General features: G+C 42.2%; 1 protein-coding gene across 1 annotated transcript in view; it reads right to left on the bottom strand.

Moving 5' to 3' along the window:
- The window catches only part of PLXNC1 (plexin C1), a 70,540-nt gene that overhangs the window by 10,193 nt on the left and 47,095 nt on the right, over positions 1–13,252 (bottom strand). The window contains exons 22-24 of the mRNA XM_059846787.1: positions 6,295–6,472; positions 4,971–5,074; positions 714–768 (exon numbers count right to left, since the gene is read on the bottom strand). Coding sequence (XP_059702770.1) covers positions 714–768; positions 4,971–5,074; positions 6,295–6,472 — 337 coding nt within the window. The remainder of the gene's footprint in view (positions 1–713; positions 769–4,970; positions 5,075–6,294; positions 6,473–13,252) is intronic.

Raw genomic sequence — 13,252 nt, forward strand, 5'->3', positions numbered from 1 at the left:
AGTGCTGAGTGCAGGTGGGCTGAGGTCAGGCTTAAACAAAATGGCTGGGAACAGACAACCTCAGTTTTGCTGAGGGTGAGATGCACATGTCTCTTCTAACTTTGATGATAAGGAAACACATGTTAGGAGTGTGTTTCTTCACAGGGGCTACAGAAAGTTCTATCCTCATCCACCAGCTGGGTCGGAGCAACCTGCATCACAGGGCTAGGTGAGATGAACTGGCCCCCTGTAAGCACCCTTTATCTCCTGACATGCTGTTCAGACAGTGAAGTCAAAGCTTTCAGAAACATACTCAAGAGAATAAGGAAAATACCAAACAGTGGGGGTTTTATCATTCCTGTTTCTGGATGGTGCAGCAATATGTCTGTGATGCACAGCTCTGGGCACCAGGGCGAGAGAGTTGGTTGTTCCCTCTCTTTGTGTCACCTGGACTTCCCTGTCCTGCTTTCCTGCCTATAAGCCTGTATCTCTAGGCAATCATTTAATGAGGACTGTAAGCCCTTCTGTCCATCTTTCCTTTGCCTTCTTTCTTCCTTTTAGGCCCACTGTGCCTGCCAGAGTCCCAGAGCCAAGGCTCTTCATTTGGCTCAACTATATCAAAGTACCAATTTCTCTGACCTCCCATTGCCCAAGACACAATCTGTCAGAGCTCAGTTCTCTGCATTCCCAACCATTCTGCACAAAGTTTAAATGGGTCACAGTGAGTTTGATACCTGATCGGGTATTTGCCTTCTTTTTGAAGACTTTTATGGTTGCTCCATTTGAAATCTGAAAGAAAAAGCAAACATATCACGCTGAAACAAAAGTGCTTAGAATTCACAAAAGCCTCAGTTTCATTTCCTCTGTCCCGCAGGCCGTGGCAGTGCAGGACAGCCCAGCCTGCTCTGTTCTCACCACGTGTGCACAGCCTTCAGCAGGCAGCCAGGGCTGAGCTTTCAGCACGGGCAGTAGCTGCACCTTGTCAGCATTACCCAGCCACGTGGGAAGGCACCCCTTCCAGTGCACTAGCCTTGAAGACCTTTCCTTCCTTTGATTTTTCTGGTTCAGCCCATATGTGGACATTTTAATTTTCATGTATTGATCTGTGCTGTTTCTTGCATCCGTTTTTCTATAGATTGCTCAGGTTAAATTCTCTGCACCCAGTGCAACAGAATCTTATGGGAAGGTGAGGCAGAGAGGTGCACACAAAGGTGAATTCTCTTCTGGTCCCCTTCAGCTCAGTCTGTTCTACCCATGTCCTGTGGAGGGGCCATTCGAGGGTTTAGCCTGGTGCTCCCAATAACTATTTTCAAACTGAGCAAAATATTTATACACCATAAGATCAAGATCCATATCTCACCATCTTGGGACTTCTAGGAAAAATCAACCTCCTCCTTCCCTGAATTTATAGTGTTGCCAGGATGTTACACATTATCTTTAAAACAAACTGGCAAGCCATGCTTTTATTGTCAAAGAGTAACTAAAAAATGGCTCCCACTGAGAACCACACCACTGCTCTGCTATCAAATGTTGAGTCTTGCCAAGTGCTAGTGTACTTGCCTCTATAATTACAAAAACAACCGGCCAGTTCTAGGAAGGGATCTCTGCCAAAATAATTTAAGTGTTTTTTAAACCTTGGCAGCCAGCCTGGTGTGAGAAACCAGTTTAAACATTAAGATACTCTATCAAAAGCTGTGTCTTGTGCCAAAAAATCTGCACTTACATTTGCTCCTGGAAAGTAAATGCAATCTATTTTATGATTTTTTTGCAGAGATTCCATCTATCATCCAGACTTTCAGAACTATTTTAGGTAGCACAGAACACTCGAAAACCACACTACAAATAGGAATATGCTGTAAGGCTAGCTTGTGAGGGGATACCAACACCCAGACACTCCTCCTACTTGGCTCTGAAGACAGATGAACAGGAACAGTGCTACCCAGCAGCTTACCCCCTCCCAGAGCAATGTGGGCAACATGCTGCCTCCATTCCCTCTCCAAGAAGTAGGAGGGCAGCTCAGTGCTGAAACATGTTGACTTCTGTCCTGAGGGAGATGGGCAGAGCTCACAGGAGAACTGTGCTTCCCTCCAGGAATCTGAGGCATTGCTGCAGAGCAGTCATGACTATAACCTGCACTCTAGGTTTTAATTTTAGGACAAATTATGCTTTTAGCAGTGAGTAGATCATGCTTTCCCTTCTTTATCATTACTGCAGCAGCCATACTTACTGTTTCTTACAGTATGACCCAATTAAAAAAAAAAAAAAATTAAAAACCCCCTTCTTTTTGCATCTTGCTGTCTAAATCATTTTTTGTGGTGGGCTGCTCCCATGGACACCTGAAAAAATTTTTGCTTTGTCAGTTGCATTATTGAGGGGGACAAACAGGGAGAAGAGAGATCTCTTCCAATCCAGACAACATGGAATACAGCTACTTTGCAAAACAGAAGACATGGTAGTGTGGCTCTATGCCTCTTGCTCCCCAGGCCTCCTGTCCTCACTGTAATCCAGTCCTTGCCAGTGAGCTACCAGGACCACATTCAGTTTTGCTTGATGGAGCTCTGCCTGCTCCTGGAATGTGTGGGACTCTTAACAGTCGAGAAACTGGAGATCTGTGACAGGACAGCAGATCTGAAAGTGACTGTCCAGCTCTCTTCTTGTGTGGGGAATGAGATGTCAAGACAACTAGCAACTTTCTTGTCATGGCTTGTGGTTATTCTCATGGAAGTGATAGTACAGACCTCATAAATAAACATATTGATAAACCTCCTAGGAATCAAAAAATAGAGCAAAAGTAGCACACAGGCCAGAGGCATAAGAGAGTCTAACAGTACAGTGGATTTTTTTCTCTTCACAGACACTACGCAAAAATGCAAATGCACCATTCTTGCATATTTTAAAAATCAGTGTAGAAACTAAGTCTACTTTTTCAAGATTGATTGGTGACTCTGGGACCTTCACAACGCAACCCTCATGCTCCAGTGTCTTAAAAAGGCTTGATGGTACTTCCCAATTTCAAACATCTGGTTACTTTCTAGCATTTAAGGCTGGTAAACAAAAAGAAAAATTCAGGCTTGCCACAAAACTCAAGGCACTGTTGAAATGTAAGTTGGAATTTCTCAGACAATGTTGCTGCCCTCATAAAGTGTATGCAGTGTTCCTTTTTCTTGCTATTTAGACATTTTTCCATTCCTTTTTGCATCAATACGCATACAAAAAAATAAACTAGATATGCTAATGGCTAATACTTGCCACTAAGCCACTGCCTAAAATACCCCTGAGCTTTTGCCTAAAATGTACATTATTTTGTCAATGTCAGAAAACGTGCACTAAAATATGGAAGAGACATGCAGTACAATTTCCACAAGGCAGCTGCTAAGCTATAATTAGTGTAGCTACAGCTTTGCAAAAACAACTGCGCCTCCTACCTAACTTGCATCTGCAAGAAACCCTTGCCTGCAGAAACCTCAGACAAAACAAGGGCTGGGACAAAGACACCCAGGGATGGCAGAGACCAGTGGAGCAGACTTACTTGCCATGAGGTCTGACACCCATGAGCCACAGCTTGCCATGAGCTCCAGGCACACAGAAGGCTGCTGGGAAAAGCAGGGAGCACTGCAATATCTCCCTGTGGTAAAAGGGGGCAGGCACTGCTACATTGGACAGAAGTTCAAGCACCTAATCTAATTCAAATCTACACTGACCTGTGCTGTACAGGCTCAAACTGCAACACTACAATGTCCAAATTTGTACAAAATCTCTATAAGTGGAGTGGAGGAGGTCACACATTCTGCTATAGACAAGATTCAAGACAGGCACAGGAAAATCTGCTGGATGGTGACTCAGGACATCTGGGCTCACTGCTGAACCCCTGTGAGATAAGGAGAGCATCAAATGCCTACAGAAATCTGTAAAGTGACTCCAAATGAGCTTGCTTCAGCTCTAAGCAGCCTTGTTCTCTGCCCAGGATACAAATTTCTGCTAAAAATCCTTGTTTCTCTATGGATAGCACAGTATTTGCTCATGCAGACAGCAACATGTTCCATGTTGGCTCAGGTTCCTCAGCACCATACTGCACTGCACAGCACAGACCTATGGCAGCAAAACTTTAAATCAATAAAAATTTATGAACTTGTAAAGAGCCAGACTTTCAAATTCAATGAGGCATGAGCAAAGATCTGTAAAAGCACTCAGCATGATAACCTCCATTTCCTAAATCTATCTGTAAGCATCACATGTGAACTTCCATATCACCTGAGGCCAATCACCTGCTGCACATTTTCCTCCAACATCTCACTCTCTATTTTGACTGGTGTCACTGAAAACTCCTCAGAGAGGAACTGCTGCTTGCTGTGCTTTCACAGTGTGCTACACCCAGGAGGGCTCTGCTCCCAGTTGCAGTTTTGTGTGCTGTTGCAATGATGGACAGATTATTGCAGCATTGCAAACAACTGCTTTACAGGGGCAACTGGAAGCAGAGGGGAAGACATGGTACAAGTGCCAACAGCAGATGGGAGCAGAAACAGAGAGAGAAAAAGGGAAGGAGACTGACATAGGAGGTATCAAGAAGAGCCATCAATCCTTTTTATTCTGACTTGCAATCAGATTTCAGAAGTATCAATACTGCCTGTTCAGCTAATCAAAATATGAGGTAGGATGAGGTAAACAGTTGCTCATGGTGCAACAAAAACTCAACAGCAGAGACTCAAAAAGACCCAAGGCAATCAATGTTCGTAGCTGGAAATCAGATTCTGTTTTAAATGAAATGCTTGACAGAGTAACAGTTTACCTGGTATGTTTGAACCAAGCAACCCTGCAACAAGGAAACCTCTGAAAAGTAACAGAAAACATGACTCATTGGCAAGAATGTTGTGTGCCACACAATTCTTTCCTTCTGTTGATGATGCTCAGCTATAACTTCAAGCTATGCAGATCACATTTGAGAGCTGTGGAGAAATATCTTCTCCACTCACTGGTCTGGCTTCTGTGCTTACCTCGTAATGGCCGATGGTATTTAGCTTCCTTATGCCATCATCCATCACCTCTGAGGAACCATCAATATCTAACAATTCTCTTTGCTGCTCCTCAGACACAAGTTCTGCAGTATGACAGCAACAGAAAACAATTACACCCCAATGGCATTCTCACTTTACTGGTATTTGCAAAGAAAAACAACACCCAACTATTTCTGGACCAGTGACTCCCAATTGAGCTGCTTCTCCCTATTCTTGTGCTAGGTCACATGAAAGTGATTTTGCACTCCTACACTTCTGATTCCTTTTCTGGGGTGACAGCCTGGGTGCTTCCCTTTCAGCAGGTTTTGGTGCTTCACTCTGTGTTGGTCAAGGCAGAGTTTTTGGAGGTGCTTTTACCTAATCACTATTCTGCTGCACAAGTGTGTCCTGCTATTAAGGTTACCTTGGGACTAGAAGAAAGGTTCCACAAGCCTTTTCTAAGAGATCACTAAAATGAGCTGTACAAGACTGACACAGTGCTTAGGAGGGGTGGTCAGGCACTTGTAAAGGATATAGACATCAAGACATCAGATATGAAAGTAAATTATGAGCACTTGCCAACACAGAGTCTGAGATGGTGAGGAAGTATTGACATCTTAGGGAGTGTGACAAATGCCAGCAGTCCGGGAGGTGACAAATGCCAACAATATAGAGTAAGTTAGGTTTCCTACTAGGGTACGTGGGAAGTGGTATGGTGGTGGTAGCTACAGACCTCTTGAAAACCCAACAAGGAAAGGTGGTTTGACTCATCTGCTGGTACAGACTTATTTACATCTGCAGATACTGTAGGTGACTTTGTGAGTCATGGGCGAATTATTATATAAACCTAATCTGACTAAAAATAAGATTTATTTGAAGGCTCTTCTGATCAAGGGCAATGTAGGCCTGTAGGAAGGAAGGAAGGGAGATAGGAGGAATAGTAGATAGGGACAAAAATACTTGATTATCATAATATGCCATCCTATCCCCTGACAAAATGTAACAACCAACCAGCTGTACTTAGGTGGACAGGCCTGCCACCTTACTTACCCCAGAAAAGGAACATGGAAATTCTATACACATAATAAATAACATCATTGTTAATTGCAATGCTGACATCCTTGCAGAAGTGCAGCAGATAAAGCTCCAGTTTTCTAATTGGCAACATAAATAAATCTAGCGTTTGCCTCAAAATTCCTCACAAAAGCTACGTTCTGTACGAACTCTGAAAAGAGCCAAAGCCAAAGGAAGGCATTCCTAATAAGAAAACTCCACAACAGACCAGTAAACTCCATGAAAATACAGCATAGTGACACTCTCTTACCAAGACCAATTTCATCCAGCTGAAGTCCATAGAGAAAGCCATTCTTATTAAAGAAAGCCTGAAGGCTCTTCTCCTTGGCTTGGCCTATGGTGTCACAGTCCAGAACATTAACTTGAATAGTTTGACAGGCATCTCCACTCTCATTTTCTGGGATTTTTTCAAAGATAATGTTCAGCATCTGGGGAAAGAAACACATGTTATTCTGACTTACAGGGAACACCTGGCATAGGAAACCTACAAAGTCCTGACAGATTTTCAGCACCCGAGAGATTTTCAGCCTATTTTTTATTAAAGTTGTTTCAAATAAAGATTATTTGAATGAATTACACAAAGAAGCATTTCGAATTCTTCCTGTTCATAAAATGAAAAATAGATATATATGGCTATATATTTCCAAGAGTGTATTTTGTCTTCTGCTTTTGTGCAAATGTATTTCAGTGAATTACCAAAAACCAACAAGAGATGAGGAAGAATTACAATGCATACTCTAAAAAAAGCAGATCTTCTATGTAAAATGAATGCCTTAACAGCAAAACTGTAAGTGACAAGAGATCTGATAAGGTTGCTGAGTAAGCACTCATGGTAAGCATGATTGATTCTGAGTGGATAGAAAGCAGTGTTAAAATGCATATTTACACCAGCAGATTATGCTGAGTGCCTTATATCACACAGAAGGTACACCTCCCCTGGAGCTGCTGGTGTCTGTCTGTGTACAGCCCTGTCTCTGCAGGCAGCACAGACAGGGCTGCCACAGAAGCAGTGAAAAGAGAGAGCACGTTGCAGCAGAGAGAATCCAAAGTGGTACAGATCTGCACAGAAAAGTGCATTGTGTTCTGTTAGTTGTTATTTCAGCTCCAACACCCATGTCTGGTTACAGCACCTCTGCCCTTTAGCTCACTGCTGCTCTTGGCTGGGACACAACTCCTCTGCTAGGCTGCACACAAGCTGAGTAGGGCTGGAGGGAGGTGCCAGTGACACTGAGTGACCATCTCCAGGGAATGTTTTTTTTGTCAGGTCATATTTCTGATCAGGTGAGGCAGATTAACTGCTAGAAGGCAGGGAATAAAGGATGAGCACAGAATTGCTAAGTTGTAATTGCAATTGCCAAGCAACAACATCAAACATTTCCAGTGCCACAGCCTGCTCTGTGCAGTGAAATCGCTGTCCAGCTACATGGACACAAATGTTCTGCTGGAGATGTCTTGGGACAGAATTAAAGCAAGTGTTTTAGGTGTCAGCACTTGATTGCAAGTGGCATAGGAAAATAAATGTACTCAAACCATTCTGGCTGCTGAACGGTTCTGGTATAACATTTATCTTCTGACTGAAATGAGAGGACTCCAGGTGTGACTCTGAAAGACTGAGTATTAAAACAGGAAGCAAGTAAACAATTTTTTTTCTCTTCTGTCATGTGAAGGAAAGAATTTCTGTCCAGATTGTTGCAGGTACAACTTTTCTATCTTCTCATAAAAATAGGTAGTTATTAATAGTTGTAGAATTGTATGTTCTGCTTATTACCCAGCATGAGTGGAAATTACAACATGCTACTGATGAAAAAAGTAGTCCAATGTGGCAAAAATTAACTTTACTGTCTCTACAGAAGCAAAGGGACTATTAAAAACAGGGTTGCAAAACGATTATGATTTAAGAAAGACTAGGATGTAACTGAAGTAAAAGGGAACAACTTAATCAGGACACTGAGATGTTTAATTGTGAGGAAAATGAGTCCATGGAAAGGACAGATGGAACAAGAGACAAGGATATGTGGGAATTGCAGAAGGACAAGCAGACTGGACACCATGCCTCAGGTTGGGATTTCATGCAGAAAATTAGTAAAAAATATATTGGCACAGCAACGAGGGAGTCATGCTTGGTTAGGCCCACAGACCAACTGTACAGACAGCAGTCCTGTCCTTGACTCTGATTGCCCTGAAGTCATGGTCTTGTAGGATTAAAATGTGGACAGGGACTAATTGTATTTTGTCCTTGGAAAACTCATTTTAATCAGTCTTTGCCCCTTCTAGTCTCTGAACTGATCTTTCTGAAGTAGCTCCTTGCACTCTGATGTTGATTTGGCTCAATGTCCTTGGAAACATTCCTTCCTTCCCACGATCCTTTCCTTCTAACAATATTCCTACACTGCAATATTCATGTTCCTGCTCCTGCTTCATTTTCCACTCCTTTCAGACCATCTAAATGAACTATGTCCCTTCCTCCTTTCCTTTTCAGCATATACTCTCACACAGGCTGCACAGGAATGTACAGCCTCTTCAGCCATTAGCACATGAGAGCCCTCCCATTCCTGCTCCAATCCTGTAGGATGACAGGACTGTGAAAACAGAGAAGTCATCCTTCATGTAGGTGGAATACAAGTCATGTATGGAGTGCTTAAGTGAAAGTATCCACAGTGTGAGGATAACAGAAATGCTTTATAACTCAAAGAAGTGGTCAGATGGGAAGGAATATTTAAACACGTGAAAGTCTCTAAGCCATGAGAGCCAGATGGTTTTGCTGATACGATTTCCTGCAGAAGTTAATCTTAAGTGATAAAACAATTGATGGGGAGCTAGGAAAGCCAATTATTATTAAGCTGTCCCTCTGCAGCTGAAGTTTTCATAAATCAGATCCAACCTGTCTGACAGCACAGTCCCTGGCTTTAGAAACCATAAATCAGAAGCTGACAGTCACAATCACTGTACTTAGACACAGAGTGTAGAACTAGAAAAAGAAACAGAAGTTATTGTAAAATTATGAAAGTCCCTTTATGATTAGTTCTGGAGGTCAGAAAATATATGAGAAATCACAAGAGGTCATGTGAAAGTCAAAATAAAATATCATCAAGCCTTTTTCTAAGCTCTCCCACTTTGCAGAGGAAACAAAAATACTGTTAACTTAGCAAAAGGTTCAGGAGAAAATTATAGAACCTGGTTCAAGCTAATAATATCTAGAGATGAGACTTCATGCACTAGAAATTATGACAGCAAGACAAAGTCACAGTACTCTTCAGAAAAGCTTTAACATGGGTGACAAGAATTGTTGAAGGCTACTTAAGGAGAAGGTGGCACCTGCAACTACTTGTATAGGAACTAGCTTGGAACCTAGCTACAAGACAGGAACAAACCTAAAAAAAATGTATTTTCACCCATGCAGTCACAGAAATAATGACATTTGATGACAGCGTTTGCAGATGGCTTTTCAGATTTGTAGCTTCCTTGAAAATTAATTTCACACAATGAATTATTTAGCAGAGCTATTAATAACCATAGCAGATAATAAATGAGATGTGGTTTAACAAAGCAATGTGATAATATCATATTTTCTTAGAAATAAAGAACAATAATCTGAGCTATTCAAGGACTCTTATTCATTACCCTATGCATCAGCTATGAATCTGAACAAATCATATTTCCATTTATCAGACAGATGGAAAGAAACCCCAAAAAATCCTCTTTTGATTGGTCAAAGTTAGGCCATTTATGTAAAGAGTCAGTACCAGGATGTACCACATAACAAAACTGCCTTAAAACTACTCCCATCTCCCAGACTACGAAACACAATCAACAGGAAAAATCAGATTGATTGTATGCTCCTTCTGCAGCAGCCAGAACAAGTCACCTGTGAAGAGGTTATAGAACAGCTGTAGAAGAGTTAGCCAATTGGCACAGAAAATGGTGAAGGAGTTAAATTTAGGCTAGATGGGCACAACACAAAGGAAGGGTTGTGCTGTTGATGCTGCTGTATATGGCATTCAATCTGTCTCTAATTCAGAGGACTCTCCTGTAGCCAACATCTGCACTGCTCACTTTGTAGTGAGGGTTGCTGTGATCTTTTCTGCTGACAAAAATCCCCTCATGTCACATGCTTTTAATAGCTTCCTTATCTCTCACAAAGTGTGACTAATAATACCACAACCATGATGTCTTATTAAGAAATTGATTTCCTTGTCTCTGCTTTACTCCCTTACATCCCACCCACCTTTTTTAACACCCCTCTTTTAACTCATAAAGCAGTTGAACACTTTAAACAACCTTCCATTACATGGCTTTGCTTCACTTTTGATAAAAGGCAGTTGGCTGAACAGGTGAATTAGATTATTTCTTGCCATCTAAAAATGCAAACACGTTTCAGCAAAGCATTCAACAGCCCAAATGCCTTTTTTAAAATAAACAGTGACTACTCAAAGGAATGCTGGAGCACCTAGTCCACTGTAAGAAGTCTCCCCTGGTTTCCTACAGGAGATCCACCACTGGGAATGCCTCCCAATCCAGGCTGGCATTTTCTATTCAAAATGAAACTCTTCAGTGAAAGGCTAGCACTCAGCTGTGGAGCACACTCCTTCATCAGTCATTGAGCAAATTATCTGCTGAGGGGTGCAGCTGCTTGTCTGCCTGCGAGAGAGCAGCCTTGCTTTCTCAGCCTGAGAAAAGGATCCATGATACATCCAAGTCTCTTTCAAGGCAGCTTTATTTCTCAGTACTCAAATATAAGCACAGCATGAAAGAGCACAGCTTCTCAGCCCATACTTGACCAGTGCTTTTAGAAGCATCTTTCCTTCAATTCCTCCACTTGAGGATGTACTTCAGCAGCCGATCTCGGTTCAAGGCCTCACCCTTTCTAGCAGAGAGGGTTAACAGTAGGGTGTCGGGTGATCCAAGGTCTGTGGCCTTTTTAAAAAAGGCATGGGGCCCTGCCAGGGAACAGCTCTAATGCAATTCAAACACTACATGTTTCTAGGTTCTCTTTTTTTTTCTGGTTACAAATGGCCTGAATGTTAAAAAACCTCTCCTGATCTGCGGAGCTCGCCCTGATTTTTAGGAGCCTGTCTGTATCCTGCTTTTACTGGTTTGGAACTGAACTCCCAATCCTGAAAGGAGAGATTCTCATGCAGAGCACCTACACCCTTGCTTGTACCATTACTGGTTTGAGAATTGAACTCCCTACCAGATATATTCCTGTATCTTCAAGTGCCTACACAGCTTAAAAAAATCTGGACACCAAATGTCTGCAGATTTGCTTCACCATCTCTATATCACCCTCTTTTTGGCTGTATTTTTTTTCTTTTGCTTTACTCTGGAGAGGTAGATTTTAACGTCCTGCAATTGCAGGGCTGGGCAAAGGGGAAAACCAAAATACCAACAAAATACTGCAAGACTCAGAATGTAACTGCAGTGAGCAATTACACAAATGCACTTAAAAACTCAGATCAGAATTTACTCCATTTAGAAAACAAAACCTGCAATCTTTCAGGCAGAAGTGTTCTTCCACAGTAAGGAGAAAACACTTGGTTCCCAGTCTGTAGGCTTACAGGTCCTGCACATCAATGTAGTGCATCTGAAGTGGTGTTAGTGAGGGAAAAAAAAAGACTGCTTTCTCTTTAGCCTCCTGTTAAATGCTATTTTTGAAGGGAAACTGTGCACAGCTGGCTTGCTTCCCCTGCCCAGAAAGCCTCACCACTCCACCTAAGTCTCTTCACAGCACAGTTTCAGCTTCCAGCGTAAATCTGGGATAAACCACCTAACAAAACCATTTCCCAGCCCAGCCAGAGCTACAATCCTTGAATTTCATCTCTGCAATTTTATTGCAGGAGTCCTCTCTCCTTTTGTGATGGTTTTAAAGGGAACATTCAGCACTTCTCAGCTAAGCCCGAGGAATGCTGCACCTAAACGGGAAAGCTGATCTATATTAACCCTATAGCTGCATCATTATCTCCTATTCAAAAGCAGGAATACAAAGTACAAAGGCAGGAAACAAGGTTCAAGAAGGGCTGTAGGCTCCCACTTCCTCATCCATCTGCAGAGTGTTCCCCAGCGATGGCAAGTCCTTCAGACCACTAACCTTTTCTCCTCTTCACTGCAGTCTGACCACAAGACCCTAGCAACGACTACATGCACAGAAGTAGCTCTAGAAAAAGTATTTAAGGTTCTTCAGCAGTTTCAGAGTCAGCTATCCCCTCAAGGGGCTCTCAATTTGAATGTGTGCTATAAATAAGAAAATGTTTCTGTGCAGTCTACTAGTAACAGGCATTGAGCTTGCTTGAAAATTGTTGCTCTGCATCACCACTGCATTTTGCATCCTATAGATACATACAGCAATTTGTTGAAATTTACTCTGGATCTCAAATACATGCCAGTATGCAGCACACAAACAAGGAAACCAAAGATCTTGGATTATGTATTTGATTTTTAGTCATGAATTCCTTTCCAAACGCACACTCTGGTAACTTAGCTTGAGGTACCTTCAAATGCAGCCTCTAACAACAGCTTTGTAAGAAGATTTGACTACTGATTTATCAGTTTGAAGCTTTCATTAGAGAATGACAAGTCAGAAATGACCCACAGAAATGTTGCTGTTTCAGTGAGTTTCCCTTGTGGCCCAATGAGAGAAGTCCAACGGACTGCTGACCACCCAAATTTTCCAGGGTCATGTAGTCTACTCCAGTATATGGCATCTTAGCACCTCCGAGTTCTTGCTTCGAAACAGAAGACAGGCAGACCTGGAAACTTCAGCCCTACCACAGACTTAGCACATGGGCTCTGAAAAGGACTGAAAGGACAGCACTTGAACTGTCCTTGCCGTGGCCATTGCTGCCTGCCAATTTCTGTTCCCAAGATGTGAAGCCCACTCTTCAGCAGCACTTCTCATACTCTTCATTATGCCACATAACTGACTGGAAGCCAGGAGTTAAGAAGCAAGGAAGCTACAAAAATAACTGGAAATGCACATTTTAAAGTTCTCAGACCTAAAATCACTTGGAAACTCTGGAGCAGAAGAGTGCTCTGGTTATTCTGAAAACCCTCTTCAGACCTTCTGCTCTAAAAGCCACAATTTTTACATGCTCCAAAGTGCAATAATCCTGCTATGCCTTCTCATTTCAGTGTCAAAATGACAATCAGTAAGGGAACTCCAGCTTTCAAATATGTTTGGGTGCAACTGGAAAACAGGAAGTACTTCTTAGGTG

The sequence above is a fragment of the Haemorhous mexicanus genome, chromosome 5, assembly GCF_027477595.1.
Source record: "Haemorhous mexicanus isolate bHaeMex1 chromosome 5, bHaeMex1.pri, whole genome shotgun sequence".
NCBI lineage: Eukaryota > Metazoa > Chordata > Aves > Passeriformes > Fringillidae > Haemorhous > Haemorhous mexicanus.